The sequence below is a fragment of the Mastigoproctus giganteus genome, chromosome 8, assembly GCF_048544385.1.
Source record: "Mastigoproctus giganteus isolate SK-2022 chromosome 8, ASM4854438v1, whole genome shotgun sequence".
In the NCBI taxonomy this organism is placed as follows: domain Eukaryota; kingdom Metazoa; phylum Arthropoda; class Arachnida; order Uropygi; family Thelyphonidae; genus Mastigoproctus; species Mastigoproctus giganteus.
Genome location: NC_143582.1, coordinates 218,868,848 through 218,884,538, shown reverse-complemented (window position 1 = coordinate 218,884,538; position 15,691 = coordinate 218,868,848). Strand labels below are relative to the sequence as shown.

General features: G+C 37.9%; 1 protein-coding gene across 2 annotated transcripts in view; it reads right to left on the bottom strand.

Annotated features, from left to right (window-relative positions):
* The window catches only part of Tasp1 (Taspase 1), a 57,144-nt gene extending 46,033 nt beyond the window's left edge, over nt 1–11,111 (bottom strand). For both annotated transcript variants that reach the window (XM_090380113.1, XM_090380114.1), the window contains exons 1-3: nt 11,018–11,111; nt 9,778–9,851; nt 1,960–2,027 (exon numbers count right to left, since the gene is read on the bottom strand). In XM_090380113.1, the coding sequence (XP_090236239.1) occupies nt 1,960–2,027; nt 9,778–9,808 (99 nt within the window). In that variant the 5' untranslated portion in view covers nt 9,809–9,851; nt 11,018–11,111. The remainder of the gene's footprint in view (nt 1–1,959; nt 2,028–9,777; nt 9,852–11,017) is intronic.
* Nucleotides 11,112–15,691: the final 4,580 nt, after the last annotated feature.

Genomic DNA, 15,691 nt, shown 5'->3' with positions numbered 1-15,691 from the left:
CACAATTATTCCGAGGTCTTATTCATTCTTCACTACCCTGAGTGTAGTACCACACAGGTGTACTTTGTGCACACAAAGCACAACTGTGTGGTACTACAGTTTGTACACAGTTTATTACTGCTACCCATATGCAGTACCTTGCATTTGTCAACATTAAACTTGAACTGTAATTTCTCAGCCCATCAACCCAATTTTCCTAGACCTTGTTGCAGTAGCTTACCCTGATGACTGTTGCTAACCGCCTTGCCAACCTTTGCATTATCTGCAAACTTAGATATTAAGCCTGATATACCTTCATCAATATCATTGATGAATATTGAAAACAACAATAGGTCCAGCACTGGAGAACTCCATGAATAACAGTCCACAAAGAGCAGTGTCTATTGATAATTATTCTCTGTCTTCTTCCATTTAATTAACAATCCCTTTATCCATAGCAGTAACTTGCCCTTAATGCCACATTGCTACAGTTTGTACAGCAGACTTTTATGTGCAACAGTATCAAAAGCCTTCCTGAAATCCAAGTATACAATGTCAAAATCATTTTGTGCATCCAGTTCCTTGGTCACTGCATCATAGTAACCTATCAGATTGGTTAGACAAGACCACCCCTTAACAAATCTATGCTGTGCTTGCAGTATAATTGCATGCCTGTCCAGATGGTTCTGCATTAATTCTTTAACCAGTAATTCCATTATTTCCCATGGAGCAGATGTTAAACACCTGAAAATACTCTGCTATAATTGTTCAGTTCATTTTGTAGTAGTAGTGGCAAATGATGCAAGGAAGTATACATTTACAGCATCAGCCAAAAAGAAAAAAAAAGAAAAACTACAACACATACACTTTCCTTAACTGTCCTTCTCTGCTAAGCAATTTATTTAGTGAATATAAAACTACCCACCTCTATAATACCAGACAGGAGGTTGATCTATTAATCAACTGCCTGCATAGCTGAAGGAAAATTTCTGCACATCCAACCCAAAACTATTTTTCCTCAAATTGAATTTATGCCACTTTGTTTAGAGTCTGAACCAGAGGAAGGATTTCATCAGCATTGAGCTTGCTCGATCCATTCAAAGTCTTAAACATCTTGATCAAATTTCCTTGCAGCTGCTTAGTCTCCAGACACTGCACTTTGCAAAACTGCAGCCGTTCCTTGTAGGAGCAATCTTTTGTTCCCCTCACTAATCTTGTTGCTTTTTTCTGCCCCCCAATGCATGTGATATGGCTCAGGGATGATGTCCTCACTTTCCCTCTCACTTTAAAAAGACAAAGATTAATAGAACTTAAATAAGTTTATTAAATATTAATATAATTAAAGATTTATTTTCAAAGAAAAAAAATTATATTTTTTGAAATCCTAACTTGCATTGCTGATAGTCTAGACATATACAAGCCAATACACCACAATCCTCTGTCAATAAATTCATAAACGTAATTTCAATAGCCTGGGCAAATTTTTATTAGTTTTACTAGCTTGATTTCAGTTTAAAGATTATGGTTATAGCTCAAGAAGTATTTCTGCAAAGATGCACTATGCTTCTCTCTGATTTTTTAACATGCATAAGTATGATTCACATATATGACTGCTGAACATTTCTGTACAGCGTGTAAACTAGTCAGCACTGAAACAAAGAAATTTTAAATAGTATATATTAATTTTTTCAACTACCTTTTTCTTTAAACATCCACTGGGTACACGTCTAATAATATGACTAAGTAGGATGAATATCCTCAAATATAATAATTACATAGTATGTGATATTTTTGGAGCCCAGCATAATGAATAAATTCCTGCACTGTTTGTAATTAAGGTTGTGGTTAAAGTGTTATTATTTTCTAGTAACAATTTAAGAACATTTTAAAATAAGCTATTTTATCAACTCCATTTAATTACAGGAAACATTTGTGCATAACTGAAATTAAAACAATTACAATAACAAATTTTGCATTTACCTTTTCACATGCTGCTCTACATAGAACTTCATATGCAGATTTATTTGCTTCTGAATGGAACCCTGCACCTGTTTATTAAATTATTTAAATTATATGAAATCTGTATGCATATTCAAAATTTAATATAGTGTTTAATGGTTAAAATAATTTAAAAAATTACAGAAACTCACTTTTTATAAGTCCATATAGTTACTGAAGATTGCAACAAACTGAATTTAAAGCAGCATCAAAGATTAAATTCACCAATAAGTGCATATATTGGCGAGTTTCTCTAATTTTTTAAAACTTCAAGAGATTATCAATAAACTAAAGTTATTCACCATGAGTTTACAAGACAGATGTAGAATGGATGTGCGGAAATTTACCTTTAGCCAGCGGGTGGTTAATTGTTGGAACAAACTTCCATCTGTCGTTGTGGAAGCTGATAGGTTAAATAAATTTAAGGAGGAACTGGACAGGCATTTGGAGGGAATGGTGTGATTTTTTTTTTTTTTTTTGGCTGATGCTGCATGAGCTCATACACTTGATTTCTTGCATCACATGCCACCACTACTACTACTGCATTTTCACTTTATTAATCCCACAAAATCAGCTTACATGACTATTATGAAAAATCTTGGCCATTTCAACTTCCTTCATTTTTTGATGGACATCCTTCAAAGTCAATGTCTGTAGGGATCTTAGCAACCAGTTTGATGCAAAACTGCTATTTAGATTGCAAATCCAAAACCTAAAAAGTCTGTCATTTAGAAAAATGTGGTTCTCTATCAAAATTACATCCATGTTTCTGAAAAGGACATTTAATATATATCTCTGTTCACCTTCTCCCTTTTAAGCTGGCTCTGAAATTTGAACTGCTGCTGTTGCTGCTTCCTCTAACCTAAAAAGCTTACTCTATGTTGCACTAGAATGAACCTTAAATGTGCACCATGCCAAAACATCAGATTAACAGCATTTTTCCACTAACCAAGATTATACCCCTTTCATAGATTTTTCCCATCCTTTAATTTGCCTTATTAAGGCTCATAATATAGACCATTCCAATTTCTTGATGACACAAAAGTTAGAAATCAGATTATAAATACTTTATCTTTCCATATCATATATATATATTTTTTGTAATTATATTCCGTGAATATTTCTCTCATCTTCAGTTATGCATGTGTTCTTTGTTTGTTTGAATGTTTACTGCATCATATGTGACCTCAATATATCCTTTGTATGAGATGTTAATCCCTAAACAGACTGACCCTGAATGACCTGTGTCATTCAGGGTCAGTCTGTATCATTATTGACCAGTAAACTCATATTTATTTTATACCACATGAACAACCAATATACACACATATTGGACTATTCAGTTTCATATTATTAGCATTTTGTCCAATATTTTTAATCTTTTATTTTAAATTTATTCCGATTTCCCATGCACTATACAAACTTAAGTGTTTCTTTAATATTTTTAAACCAGGTGGCTTTAGCCATTAGGCATTATCAGTTAAGAGAAATTTTAGGTTTTCATGTCACAAAGTAAACAGTTATACATCTATATTTAAATATTTATTTTTCATGTATATAGGGTTATTTAATTACATAAAACTTTTATGCAAATGATATTACTTTAGCTGAAGAAATGAATATAATAGCATAATTAAAATGGCTAAAACCATTAAATGCATATTACTACAGTCAAATCTTGCACATAACAAAATTCCAATAATCAAAATCATTTAAACTTTAGATCTTGTTAATAGCGACATCCAATTTATTTGCCTTCTATCACTTGCCACCAATTTAGAAAGAACTACTTGGATCCCTTTCAACATATATTGGCAAGTACAAATATACTTGCCAAAATACTGCAGCTAAAAGTAGCTAATAATTATTAGCCACTTTTAGTATTTTGGACAATGCAAGATTTTTGTAATAGGTGTCTCTTTGGAAACCATTAACAATTATGATCATTTAATGGCCTACAAAGCCTATTGAGACAGTGTTAGGTGGGTTGGAAAACTGCTAGCTTGGGAAATACAAAAACTAATAGATTAACAATAGCTGCAGAAAGAAATGAAAGTGATTCATGCACTGTTTCTACTGGAAAGTGCAGCAGCCAGGAAAGCAAGGTACTGGACATTTCAAGGCCTGCTGTGGTTCATCACAGAACAAGGAAATACATGAGATGTGTTAGGGAATTTGAAGTGCTGATCAGCCATCAAATGCAGACATTGTAGGGATATCAGAGACATGGTGTCACCGAGATATAACAGATGCAGAATTTGACAGACAGGACAGGAGGGGGATCGAGTTATGCTCTTAGTTAAGAAGCACATAAATTCTAAGACAGTGCATCCAGCTGACATGGATGGTCACTGCAATGTTGAGTCAGTTTGGTGTGACAGAAGCACCTGGATAACAAAAATGAGAGTGGGAGTGTGTTACAAGCTGAATGCCTGTGATGAGTACAAAAAACAACTGTACAGAGAAATAGAGTGGGCCAGTAAATCAGAATGTCTTATAATAGGAGATTTTAACTTTCCAGATATTCACTGAAATGTGTGGGTTGGTCCGTTGCATACTAGCAAGACTTTTGTGGATTCACTGGATGACTGTTTTCTACAGCAGAATTTTAGCAAGACAAGAAGAGGAAGCAATATTCTTGATCTGATTAACAGCAGCGATTCTTCATGCATTAAGAATCTGTAAGTTGTTGTTGTTATTTCGTTTTTAGGAGCATTAGCAACTAAGGCCATATTGCTCCGGGAATATGCGGTGGTCATTCCCCGACCTTTCCGCATCCTCCGTATTTGGTGGTGATGGGCTCGAACCCTGGTCTAATCAAGAAGCGTGTGCTACACACTGCTGCTCCTTCCCACCTGGCTACGGAGGCACCTGAATCTGCAAGTAAAAGAAACACTGAGTAGCAGCAATCACAGTGTATTGATGTGGGATTTACTTAAAGATGTAACTACCATCAAGGGTAAAGGGGGAAAGGTTTTTGCACTTTCATAAAGAAGACAATAGTGGTCTCAGACACTTTTTAAATTCTGTATAGTGGGACAAACTAATGCTGTTACTAACAACAAATTCCAAATGGGAATTCACGGAAATAATCACAGAAGCTACTAGGCTTTTCATACCAACTAAAAAATACTGTTCAAGGCATATACAGATGTCAGATGAACTGCTGAGACACACGGCAGAGAAGAAAAATGCATGGGATGCATATCAATTATCTGGTGATACAGATGCCTATGGCAGATATAATCTGCAATCAAGTCACAAAGGAGGTAAGCCTCTGGCAAAGAAAAGCAGCAAAGACTTCTTTACTTATATTAACAATAGAAGATAGGGGTTGAATCACATTGTTCCACTTGAGATTGCTGACAGGCTGAATAGGTATTTTGCATCTACATTCACACACAAGGAATTCTTTAGGGAGGCAGATGCAAGAAGTTTATCAAGCTTCAACAGGGAGTTAGAGCTTGATAAATAAAAAAAAGAAATATAAAAAGAAATCCAAAGAAGTCCAATATTGATAAAAAGAAATTCAAAGAAGAAAAAATCAGTCAAGAAACATTTGTCATGATGAACCGAAGACGACAAATGAAGAGCAAGAAAAACAGTGACAGGGAGAAAATTGAGTATACTGAGTTACTCAAAGCCATTAGAAACACAATCAGAGAGGACATAAGAAAATTTAACACAAGAAAAGTAGTAGAACAGGCATTAAGGGAAAACAAAAGATTTAATTCAGCAGCCATGAGCAGTAATACAGAAAGACAAATGATACTGAAACTGAAGAATAGCGATGGTGTACATATGAATAGCAGAGAAGGCATATTTCAAATAGCAGAAGACTACTATAATGTTATACAAGGAGTGAGGAAATGATGCCAGCAGTGGGGAAGATAGATCACAAATTAGTAACATATACAACATACCTGATATCCTTCCTGATGAGGTAGAACATGTGTTGAAGAAAATGAAGAAAGCCCCGAGGAAAGATGAAGTTACTGTAGAGTTGTTAAAATTGGGAGGAAGAGACATGACACAAAAACTGGCAAGACTTCACAAAATGCATTAGAAAAGGCATGGCGCCTAAGGAGTGGAATAATGGAATCACAGTTTTGCTGCATAAGAAAGGAGATAAATCAGATATTGGAAATTATAGACCAATTAGCTTGTTATCCCACATCTACAAGTTGTTCGCAAGGGTCATTACTAACAGATTAGAAAGAATACTTGATGAGAATCAACCGAAAGAGCAAGCTGGCTTTAGGACAGGATTCTCAACTATGGATCACCTTCATGTAATGTCACAGCTAATGGAGAAAGCAAATGAATATAAAACACCATTATGCCTGGCATTTGTGGATTATGAAAAGGCATTCGACTCCATACAGCATAAGGCAATGTTTCGGGCACTGGAAAGCCAAGGCATAGATACCCCATATATTATGATTTTGAAGAAAATATATGAGAATGCTACCTCCTTTATTAGACTAGACAAAGACAGTAGTAAATTTAAAATGGAGAAAGGAGTTCGACAAGGAGACACAATATCTCCGAAGTTGTTTACTGCTGTCCTTGAGGAAGCTTTCAGAAGATTAGACTGGTCGCAGAAAGGAGTCAATGTGAATGGAGAGTATCTAAACCATTTACGATTTGCAGATGACATTGTGGTCATAAGCTAAAGGGAATTAGAGGAAAATCTTAATCAGTTATGCAGAGTTAGTAAGGATTTTGGACTAAAGATGAATATGGCTAAAACAAAAGTAATGATGAACAAGTATGCCACAGAAAGGGTTATAATGATTGAAGGAGCAGTTTGTTTGTTTGTTATTTGGTTTTTATGAGCATTAGGAACTAAGGCCATATTGCTCCGAGATATGCGGTGGTCATTCCCTGACCTTTCTGCATCCTCCGTATTTGGTGGTGACGAGCTCGAACCCCGGTCTAATCAAGAAGCATATGCTACGCACTGCTGTCCTTCCCACCTGGCTACGGAGGCGCCCATTGAAGGAGCAGTAATTGAAAAGGTGGAGTCATATACTTATCTGGGACAAGTCATTGGCTGTAATAATGATAAATGGCTGGAAGTCAAGAGAAGAATAAACTTTGGATGGATAGCATTCAGGTAATATAGTCACATACTGAGGAGCAATATCCCAATTTGTCTGAAACTTAAAATAATGAACCAATGTAGTATATTCCCCACCATGACTTATGGAAGTGAAACTTGGGCACTCACCAAAAGAATGGAAGAGAAGCTGAGAACTACACAGCGAAGAATGGAACAAATCATATTGGGAATCGGACTGTTAGATAAGAAGAGAAACACATGGATTAGGCAGCAAACTGAAGTAAAGGACATTCTTATCAAAACTAAAGAACTAAAATGGTCTTAGGCAGGACACATAGCTCGAAGACATGATGACAGATGGACTAAGAAAATAACAGAACGGTACCCAAGAGGAGCTAAGAGAAAATCTGGAAGACAACAATGGAGATGGATAGATGAAATTCATGAGTTTGTGGATAGTAAATGGATGGCCATTGCACAAAACAGAAGGAACTGGAAAGTTTCTGGAGAGGTCTTCATCCTGCAGTGGATTGAAAATGGCTGCTGATGATGATGATGATGAACAGGGAGTTGAATGATTTTATGGTAACTGTGAGGAAAGTGGAAGAGAAATTGTTCAAGTTAAACATAAAAAAGGCACTTGGGTTGGATGGGATCATCCAATCATATTAAGGGAGGCAGCAAAGGAGGTAAGCAAACTCCTACCTATAATTATGAGAGTATCTTTGAATTCAGGGGAGGTTTCTATGGACTGGAGATGTGTGAATGTATCCCCAATTAAGAAAGGGAGATCAAAGGGTGACATGAGTAATTACAGACCCGTTAACCTAACTTCTGTTCCAGAGAAAATAATGGCGTCACTGGTGAAAGAAGTAATGCAGGATCAAGTGTGGTCAGGCCACATTTTGAGTACAGTATGATCAACTGCTATCTCAATGTTTCTAGTAAAATTATTTATCCAAATTAAAAAGGATATAGTATGAAATGACGATACCTACGGATAAATAAATAAGTACAGTAGAGCTAAACAATATATAGTGAAAAATATCAGAATTAATATCGTATTGTAATGAGACTGAAATTATGAAGATACTGTATAATTGTTTGCAAATTGGTTTAGTAAGATCCTTGGGTACACATCTTATTCTTTCTAGCTTACTATATATACACAAAGAGTAATTCAAACTAAACAAGTTCAAAAAATCACAGAAATCAAAACTGGTATTTACTGTTATGGTCCATAGAGATTCTCTGAAAGCTTCTATGAACCCTAAAAAAAAAAAAGGTAAACTGCAGCCATTATCAATCCACTGCAGGATGGCAGCCTCCTCAATAATTCATGTTGAGGGAAAAGGACCATAATCTACCAAGCTGGTTCAGTGCGGGTTGGCAGATCACCCATATTTAGCAGTCAAGTAAACTCCTACCTATAATTATGAGAGTATCTTTGAATTCAGGGGAGGTTTCTATGGACTGGAGATGTGTGAATGTATCCCCAATTAAGAAAGGGAGATAAAGGGTGACATGAGTAATTACAGACCCGTTAACCTAACTTCTGTTCCAGAGAAAATAATGGCGTCACTGGTGAAAGAAGTAATGCAGGATCAAGATGTGGTCAGGCCACATTTTGTGTACAGTATGATCAACTGCTATCTCAATGTTTCTAGTAAAATTATTTATCCAAATTAAAAAGGATATAGTATGAAATGACATAATAAAATGAGGGAAAAGGACCATAATCTACCAAGCTGGTTCAGTGCGGGTTGGCAGATCACCCATATTTAGCAGTCAGGGGCTTGAACCTCGGTCTACTCAAAGAGCGTGTGCTACTGCACTCCCTCTCCTGACCACTAGGCTATGGAGGTTGTCTACCATACAGGACCCCAATTTGAGCACTGAAGTTTCATGGCACATGTTGGTGCTTTACTAGTCTGGTAGGTAATTGATGCCACCTCAGTAATTCTGCATTGGTGGTATTAGCATTTAAATTTATAACTTCCCATTAGTATGCTGCTCTAATGCCAACACGTTGACAACTGACAAAGAAAATTCCTAGCTGATGGAAAAATTCAGCATCACACTTCTACAACTGACAAACAAACAAACAAACATGAAGACTGTGCAGGCCATCCAGTAATTCTAAGTTTCCCAAGGAAGATTTTTCCTTAAACTATCACACTATTTCTATGGACCAATGTAGTCTCCTACATTGGTCCATAGAAATAGTGGATAGTTTAAGTATTAATTCAGTTGAAACTAAACGAGTTTAGTTTCAACTGAATTAATAGTCATTACTAGAGCTTCTGAACCAAACTGCACATCACAGCAATTACAAATGATAACTTTTACATATTCTCATAATTAAATACTATTTACTACTAACAATATAAAAATTATATGTCAGTTCCTGACTCATAATAATTCTAAAAATTTTAACTTGCACTGCTTATAACAACTGACACTAAAAGTGGTAGTGAGCCATGCTGCAAGTTTTTGTGCATGCTACTTCAGGATGAGTTTGTGGTATTGGCATTTACTGTATTTGGTACAGGCACAAGTTCTTTACACTTCTATGATAGAATCTGAAGCATCTGTTTCAATACATGTTAAAAATTCTTCTGTTTTAAGTAAACAAAGCTGAGTTTATAGTGAGATTTTATGGTGACCTGCCAATATTAATATCAATAACTGTAAATATCACAGATAAGCAAGTTAATAACTCGTTTAACACTTACCAACATGGACAGCTACAAAACCAGACTGCATAATGGATTCTCACTTCATTTATAATAGAGATCAAATAATTCCTCTGGTAAAATAAAACAAAAATTACTTTGGGTAAATGATAAACTTCATTATCTTTAACGCCTCTAATAATATAACTTAGATATCTTTCTAACACTCAAAAAATAAGGTTCAGCACATATAGGACTGTATATTGTATGTTTTCAGAACATAAAGCATATATGAGTACAAGATGTGCTTTCAGAATATATGAAATAACCAAAATAGGATAAATTATAGTTTAATGGTGTCATTCTCTGTGATCTATATTTTCAACTACATAATGTTAACACAATAATTTGCTTACATATATTTTTTTTTGTTATACACTTCTAATTATTAAAAATTCTGTGGATAAAGGAAACATCCCAAAATCAATGTTATAATTTTTTCTCACTGCCTGGATTTATTCCACCTGGTCCTAGCATCATTTAACACAATGAAAAATTTACTGTTCATTTTGTTATTTTCATAGAACCTTATAAACCATGATCAGCACCTAGTTAATGAGCTCTGTGATCCACATTAACCACTCTCCTGATCTTCACATCACTTGTGAATTTTCATAACACATCCTGCATTTATCCCCAGGGGCTCACATCTGGTATGGGCTTGGCACACTCAGGGTCCTGAACTGGATATCATCATTCTTCTCTTTCTTGATGATTCCTTTCTACTTCTCTCTCTCTCAAGGTAATAGGGAAGAAAAAAAATTTTTTTTGGCCAGTGCAGCATAAGCCTCAGGCTTCCTTGTACCATATGGATGCTAATAATAATAATAAAAAAATAATAATAATAATCTCTTCATCAATGGCATTTTAAGAAAACCAGAAAGGAGCAGTCCCTGAAGAAGGATATAATTTCTTAATTTATTTTTTATTCATACGTCTGCTTTAATAAATTTGTCTTGTGTTCTTCTCTTCAGTTTACTTTTGGCGTCCTATTTAAACCATTAGCGTCTGGTAATCCCAGAAACTCTATTCCAAAAAAATATATTCTATAAAACTTCTACAAAAGTATTAGTGTGCGCATTCAGAAAAAAATTCGTACTATATTGCTTCGAAACCCACGAATTAAATAAGTCGGTATACTTCCAGATTCACTTCTGGAAGTTGCACAATCAAAAGAAGTTATATATTTACAATTCAGTAACCTATCTCAGAAATCTTGCTTTACAAAATGTATCTGTACCTGTATTAATTTTTGGTTTCCGATCCTTCACTAATCATTTTCTGTTCAATTAGACACTGTTTATAATATTAAAATCCACGTGTTTACTTAAACTAAACCGGATGTCTATACTCAATGCGTATAAAAAAATACTGGGGGGGGGGAACCGGCATATAAACTCAAAATTAGCCAAATTCGCCATAATCACTTTCGCTTCAAAAATTATTATTATTATTGTTGTTGCTCTTATATTATTTCTCCCTGATTGGAGGGCGCCTCCGTAGCCAGGTGGGAAGGAGCAGCAGTGCGTAGCACACACTTCTTGATTAGACCGGGGTTCGAGCCCGTCACCACCAAATACGGAGGATGTGGAAAGGTCAGGGAATGACCACCGCATATCCCGGAGCAATATGGCCTTAGTTGCTAATGCTCCTAAAAACCAAATAACAAACCCTGATTGGAGGATTCCACTCCGTGACGGGTACTGCTACAAAGTACACAGGGTGGTTGTAATGTCTGGTGTTACTGTCGGTCAAGGAAGTCTCTGACTGTCCTACAGGTGTTCAGGACTGCGACTTTCTGGAGTTCCTTGTTAGTGTTTTCTGGGAGACCTATTGCTGCTAGGCTGCTATGTAGAATTTTTGGAACCATACCGGTGGTTGACACAATGATCTGGATGTGCAAATGTGACCCCAATTCACAAAGGGGGATCAAAGGCTGACACAAGTAATTATAGACCTGTGAGTTTAACTTCTGTTCCCGGAAAATTAATGGAGGCACTGGTGAAAGAAGCACTGCAGGATCATCTAGACAAGACTTCAGTTATAGCTAGGACACAGCATGGTTTTGTTAAGGGGAAGTCTTGCCTGACCAATTTGATTGGATACTATGATGCAGTCACAAAAGAACTGGATGCAGGGAATAACTTTGATATTATATACTTGGATCTTAGAAAGGCTTTTGATACTGTTGCACATGGAAGACTGCTGCACAAATTGGAGCAGTGTGGCATTGGAGGCAAGTTGCTGCTATGGATAAAGGGGTGGTTGAGGGGTAGAAGAAAGAGAGTGGTAATCAATGGACACTGCTCATCGTGGACTAATGTTATTAGTGGAGTCCCTCAGGGTTCAGTATTGGGGCCTTTATTGTTTTCTGTATTTATAAATGATATTGATGATGGTATATCAGGCTTAATGTCCAAGTTTGCAGACGATACGAAGGTTGGCAGGGTTGTCAAGGACACTACTGACACTATGCTGCTGCAACAGGATTTGGAAAGGTTGAGCAGATGGGCTTCGAGGTGGCAAATGAAGTTTAACATTGACAAATGTAAAGTACTACATATGGGAAACAGCAACCCCAGAGCAACGTATCAACTCTGTGGTACTACACTGACAGTGGTAGAGAATGAAAGGGACCTGGGAGTGGTGGTGCAGGCAGATATGAAGTTCTCTGAGCAGTGCAGACGAGCTGCAAGAGTAGCTCATGGTGTATTGTCAATGATATATAGGAATTTTTCTAGCAGGGATAAGGAGGTGATTATTCCCTTGTATAAGGCAATGGTCAGGCCACACCTAGAGTACTGTATACAGGCCTGGAGGCCTCATTTCAGGAAGGATGTAGAGCTGCTGGAACGAGTACAGAGAAGGGCAACTAGATTGGTGAATGGGACAAAGGGGTTCTCTTACGAAGAAAGGCTTAAGTTTTGCAAATTACAGTGTCTGGAAACTAGGCACCAGCGGGGTGATCTGATAGAGGTGTATAAAGCCTTGAATGGTTTGAGCATGCTCAATGCTGATGGGATTCTTCCTCTAGCTCAGAAAAATCACCTGAGAGGGCATAAATTCAAATTGAGGAAAGACAGATGTAGGATAGATGTGCGGAAATTTGCCTTTAGCCAGCGGGTGGTTGGTGGGTGGAACAGACTTCCATCCCTTGTCGTGGAAGTTGATAGCCTAAATAAGTTTAAGGCTCAGCTGGACAGGTATTTCGAACGAACAGAGGGGTGAAGTGGCAGTGGTTATTTTTATTTATTTATGTTACTTTTTTTTTTTTTTTTTTTTTGGCTGATGCTGCATAAGCTTGCTTTCTTGCATCAAATGCCTCTACTAATGCTAATGCTAATGCTAATGCTAATGGTCAATGCTTCTTGCATATGCCACATCTCCTTGACCTCATATCTCAGGTTCGTGTACTTCCTAATTTTTTGCTCATGGGTTTTCTGGACATTGCTAGTGTTGGGCACCGCTATGTCAATCAGGTAGGTAGCCTTTTCCATCTTGTCGCAAAGGGTTATGTCCGGTCTATTGTGCGAGATGGTCTTATCCGTTATTATGGCGCGGTCCCAGTACAGTTTGTGGGTTTGGGTCTTTAGTACTGCCTCGGGTTCGTACTTGTAGTATGGTACACTTTCTTTGGTCAACTGGTATTTCCTCGCTAGCTTCTGATATATTATCCCGGCTACCTGGTAGTGATGATTGTACTCAGTCTGGGTGATCATCTTGTACCCCGCGGTGATGTGTTGGATAGTTTCTGAGGCCAGGTGGCATCGTGGATATGTGTCATTTGACATTCCGGGCTCCTTTGGGATGTATTTTCTATAGTTTCTGGTGTTGATTACCTGGTCTTGGATGGCCAGAATGAATCCACCAGTCTCGGGTTAGAGCATCCCGCTTGTGAGCCATGCATTGGAAGCAATGTTATCGATGTGATCTTGATGGAGGTCATTGTAGTGTCTGCCTTGGAGTGTCTTCTTTGACCATCTTTTTAACTTCGTTTCTAGTACCGTCTGGGCGGGAGGGGGTTCGTCGCTTAGGTTAAGTGGGGTATACCACTTATCTAATTTCCTTATGGCCTGGTGGAATGGTGCTATTTTGTTCTCAGGTTAACTATCGCTGTTTTCTGTTGCTCTATCAGGTGTATCAGGCCCCTTCCTCCCTCTTTCTGAGCTATTGTTAGTCTCTCCACTGCTGACTTCGGATGGTGTTGGCGGCTCTTGGTCATCGTTGTCCTTGTCTTTCGCATGATAACTTATAGCTCGGTGTTAGTCCAATCTATGACCCCGAAGGTGTATGTTAGTACTGGAGCTGCATAGGTGTTTATGGCTTTAACTGTGTTCCCTCCGTTCAATTTTGCTTTCAGCAGGCTTCTGAGTGTCTGATGATATTTTTCGGTCAGGCACTTCTTGATTTCCTTGTGCTCTAACTGCTGAGCATGCATCATCCCTATATATTTGTAGGTCTCTCCTTCTGTCATAGCTTCAATCTCATTACCAGTCAGCAGCTGGTAGTTTCGGCCAACTAATTTTCTCTGGTGCAGTGTGTGGGTCTTCATTTGTCTCTACCAAATTCCATCCTGATGTCCTTGCTGAATTCTTCGGTGATCCGGAGTAGTTGCTGTAGTTGCTTTTCGGTTGTCGCATAGAGCTTGATGCCATCCATGTAATTAGGTGGGTGAGGGTGTACAGGTTCTTTCTTCCTTCTTTGAGGTTATATCCATAATTTCTGCCCTTAAGCATGGTGGATAGTGGACTGAATGCTAGACAGAACCACAGTGGGCCCAGAGCATCTCCCTGAAAGATTCTTCTTCTAATGGGGATTGGCCTGATTGTGATGTTCTCGACCTTGATGGTATTCCATTTCGCCATTGTTGCTCCTAGGAAGTTTGTCACTATCGGATTGACCTTGTAGATCTTCAGGGTCTCTATTAGCAAGCTATGAGGTACGGAGTCGAAGGCCTTGCGGTAATTGATGTAGGCCGTGTATAGGTTGCGGTGCTTCTTGTAGGTTTGTTTCATAACTGCAGCATCTATGGTTAATTGCTCCTTCCATCCTTTCTGCTGTTCGGCCATTATGTTCTGACTATCTAAGTGGTCTGATATTATCTTGATTATGCAGCTGGTCAGGATCTTATACATTGTTGGGAAGCAAGTGATTGGCCTGTATTTGGCTGGGTTTCTTGTAACTTCGTCTTTAGGCTTCAGATATGTGACTCCTTGGTTGAGAAACTTCGGGATTGTCTCCGGGTGCCTTATCATTCGAGTGAACTGTTCTGCTAGGTGCTTGTGTGTGTGCAGATGAGCTTCTTGTACCAGTAGTTGTGGATATTATCAATTCCTGGGGTTCGCCAGTTGTGGGTGTTCCTGATCGACTGTTTTACTTCTTCTCGAATCTCCCACTCTCTCATCTCTTGTATGTCCTTGGTTTTCTTCGGTTCTACTTCTATCTAGGGTGCTCTGCTGTTGTCTTACTTCACTGCTCCAGATATGTTCCCAGAACTCCTCGATCGTCTTCTTCTCGGGTCGTCCGTTTTCTGCTTTCTCATCTTCACCTAGTTTCCTGTAGAAGGTTCTTTGGTCCTCATCGAAGATTCCGTTGTTTATTTTCCTCTCTGAGCTCTCTTTGTATCTGTGTAGTCTCTTGTTGAGTGCGAGGATGTTCTGCTTCAGTGTGTCCAAGTATTCTCCTATTCTCTGACTTCTGGTCTCATGTTTGTTGTGGACGCTGTCTCTCTTGATGATGTTTTTCACCTCTCCAATCAATTTCTTACTTCTATTACCCTGTTGGTACTGGGCCAACTGACCTATCTTGATTCTTAATTCTTCTATCTTCTGCTGAAGTCTTCTTTACTAAGCTGGCAGTTCCTTCTCTTTTCGGTTCTTCAGCTGCTGGTCTCTCGTTTCTTTTCCATTAATCC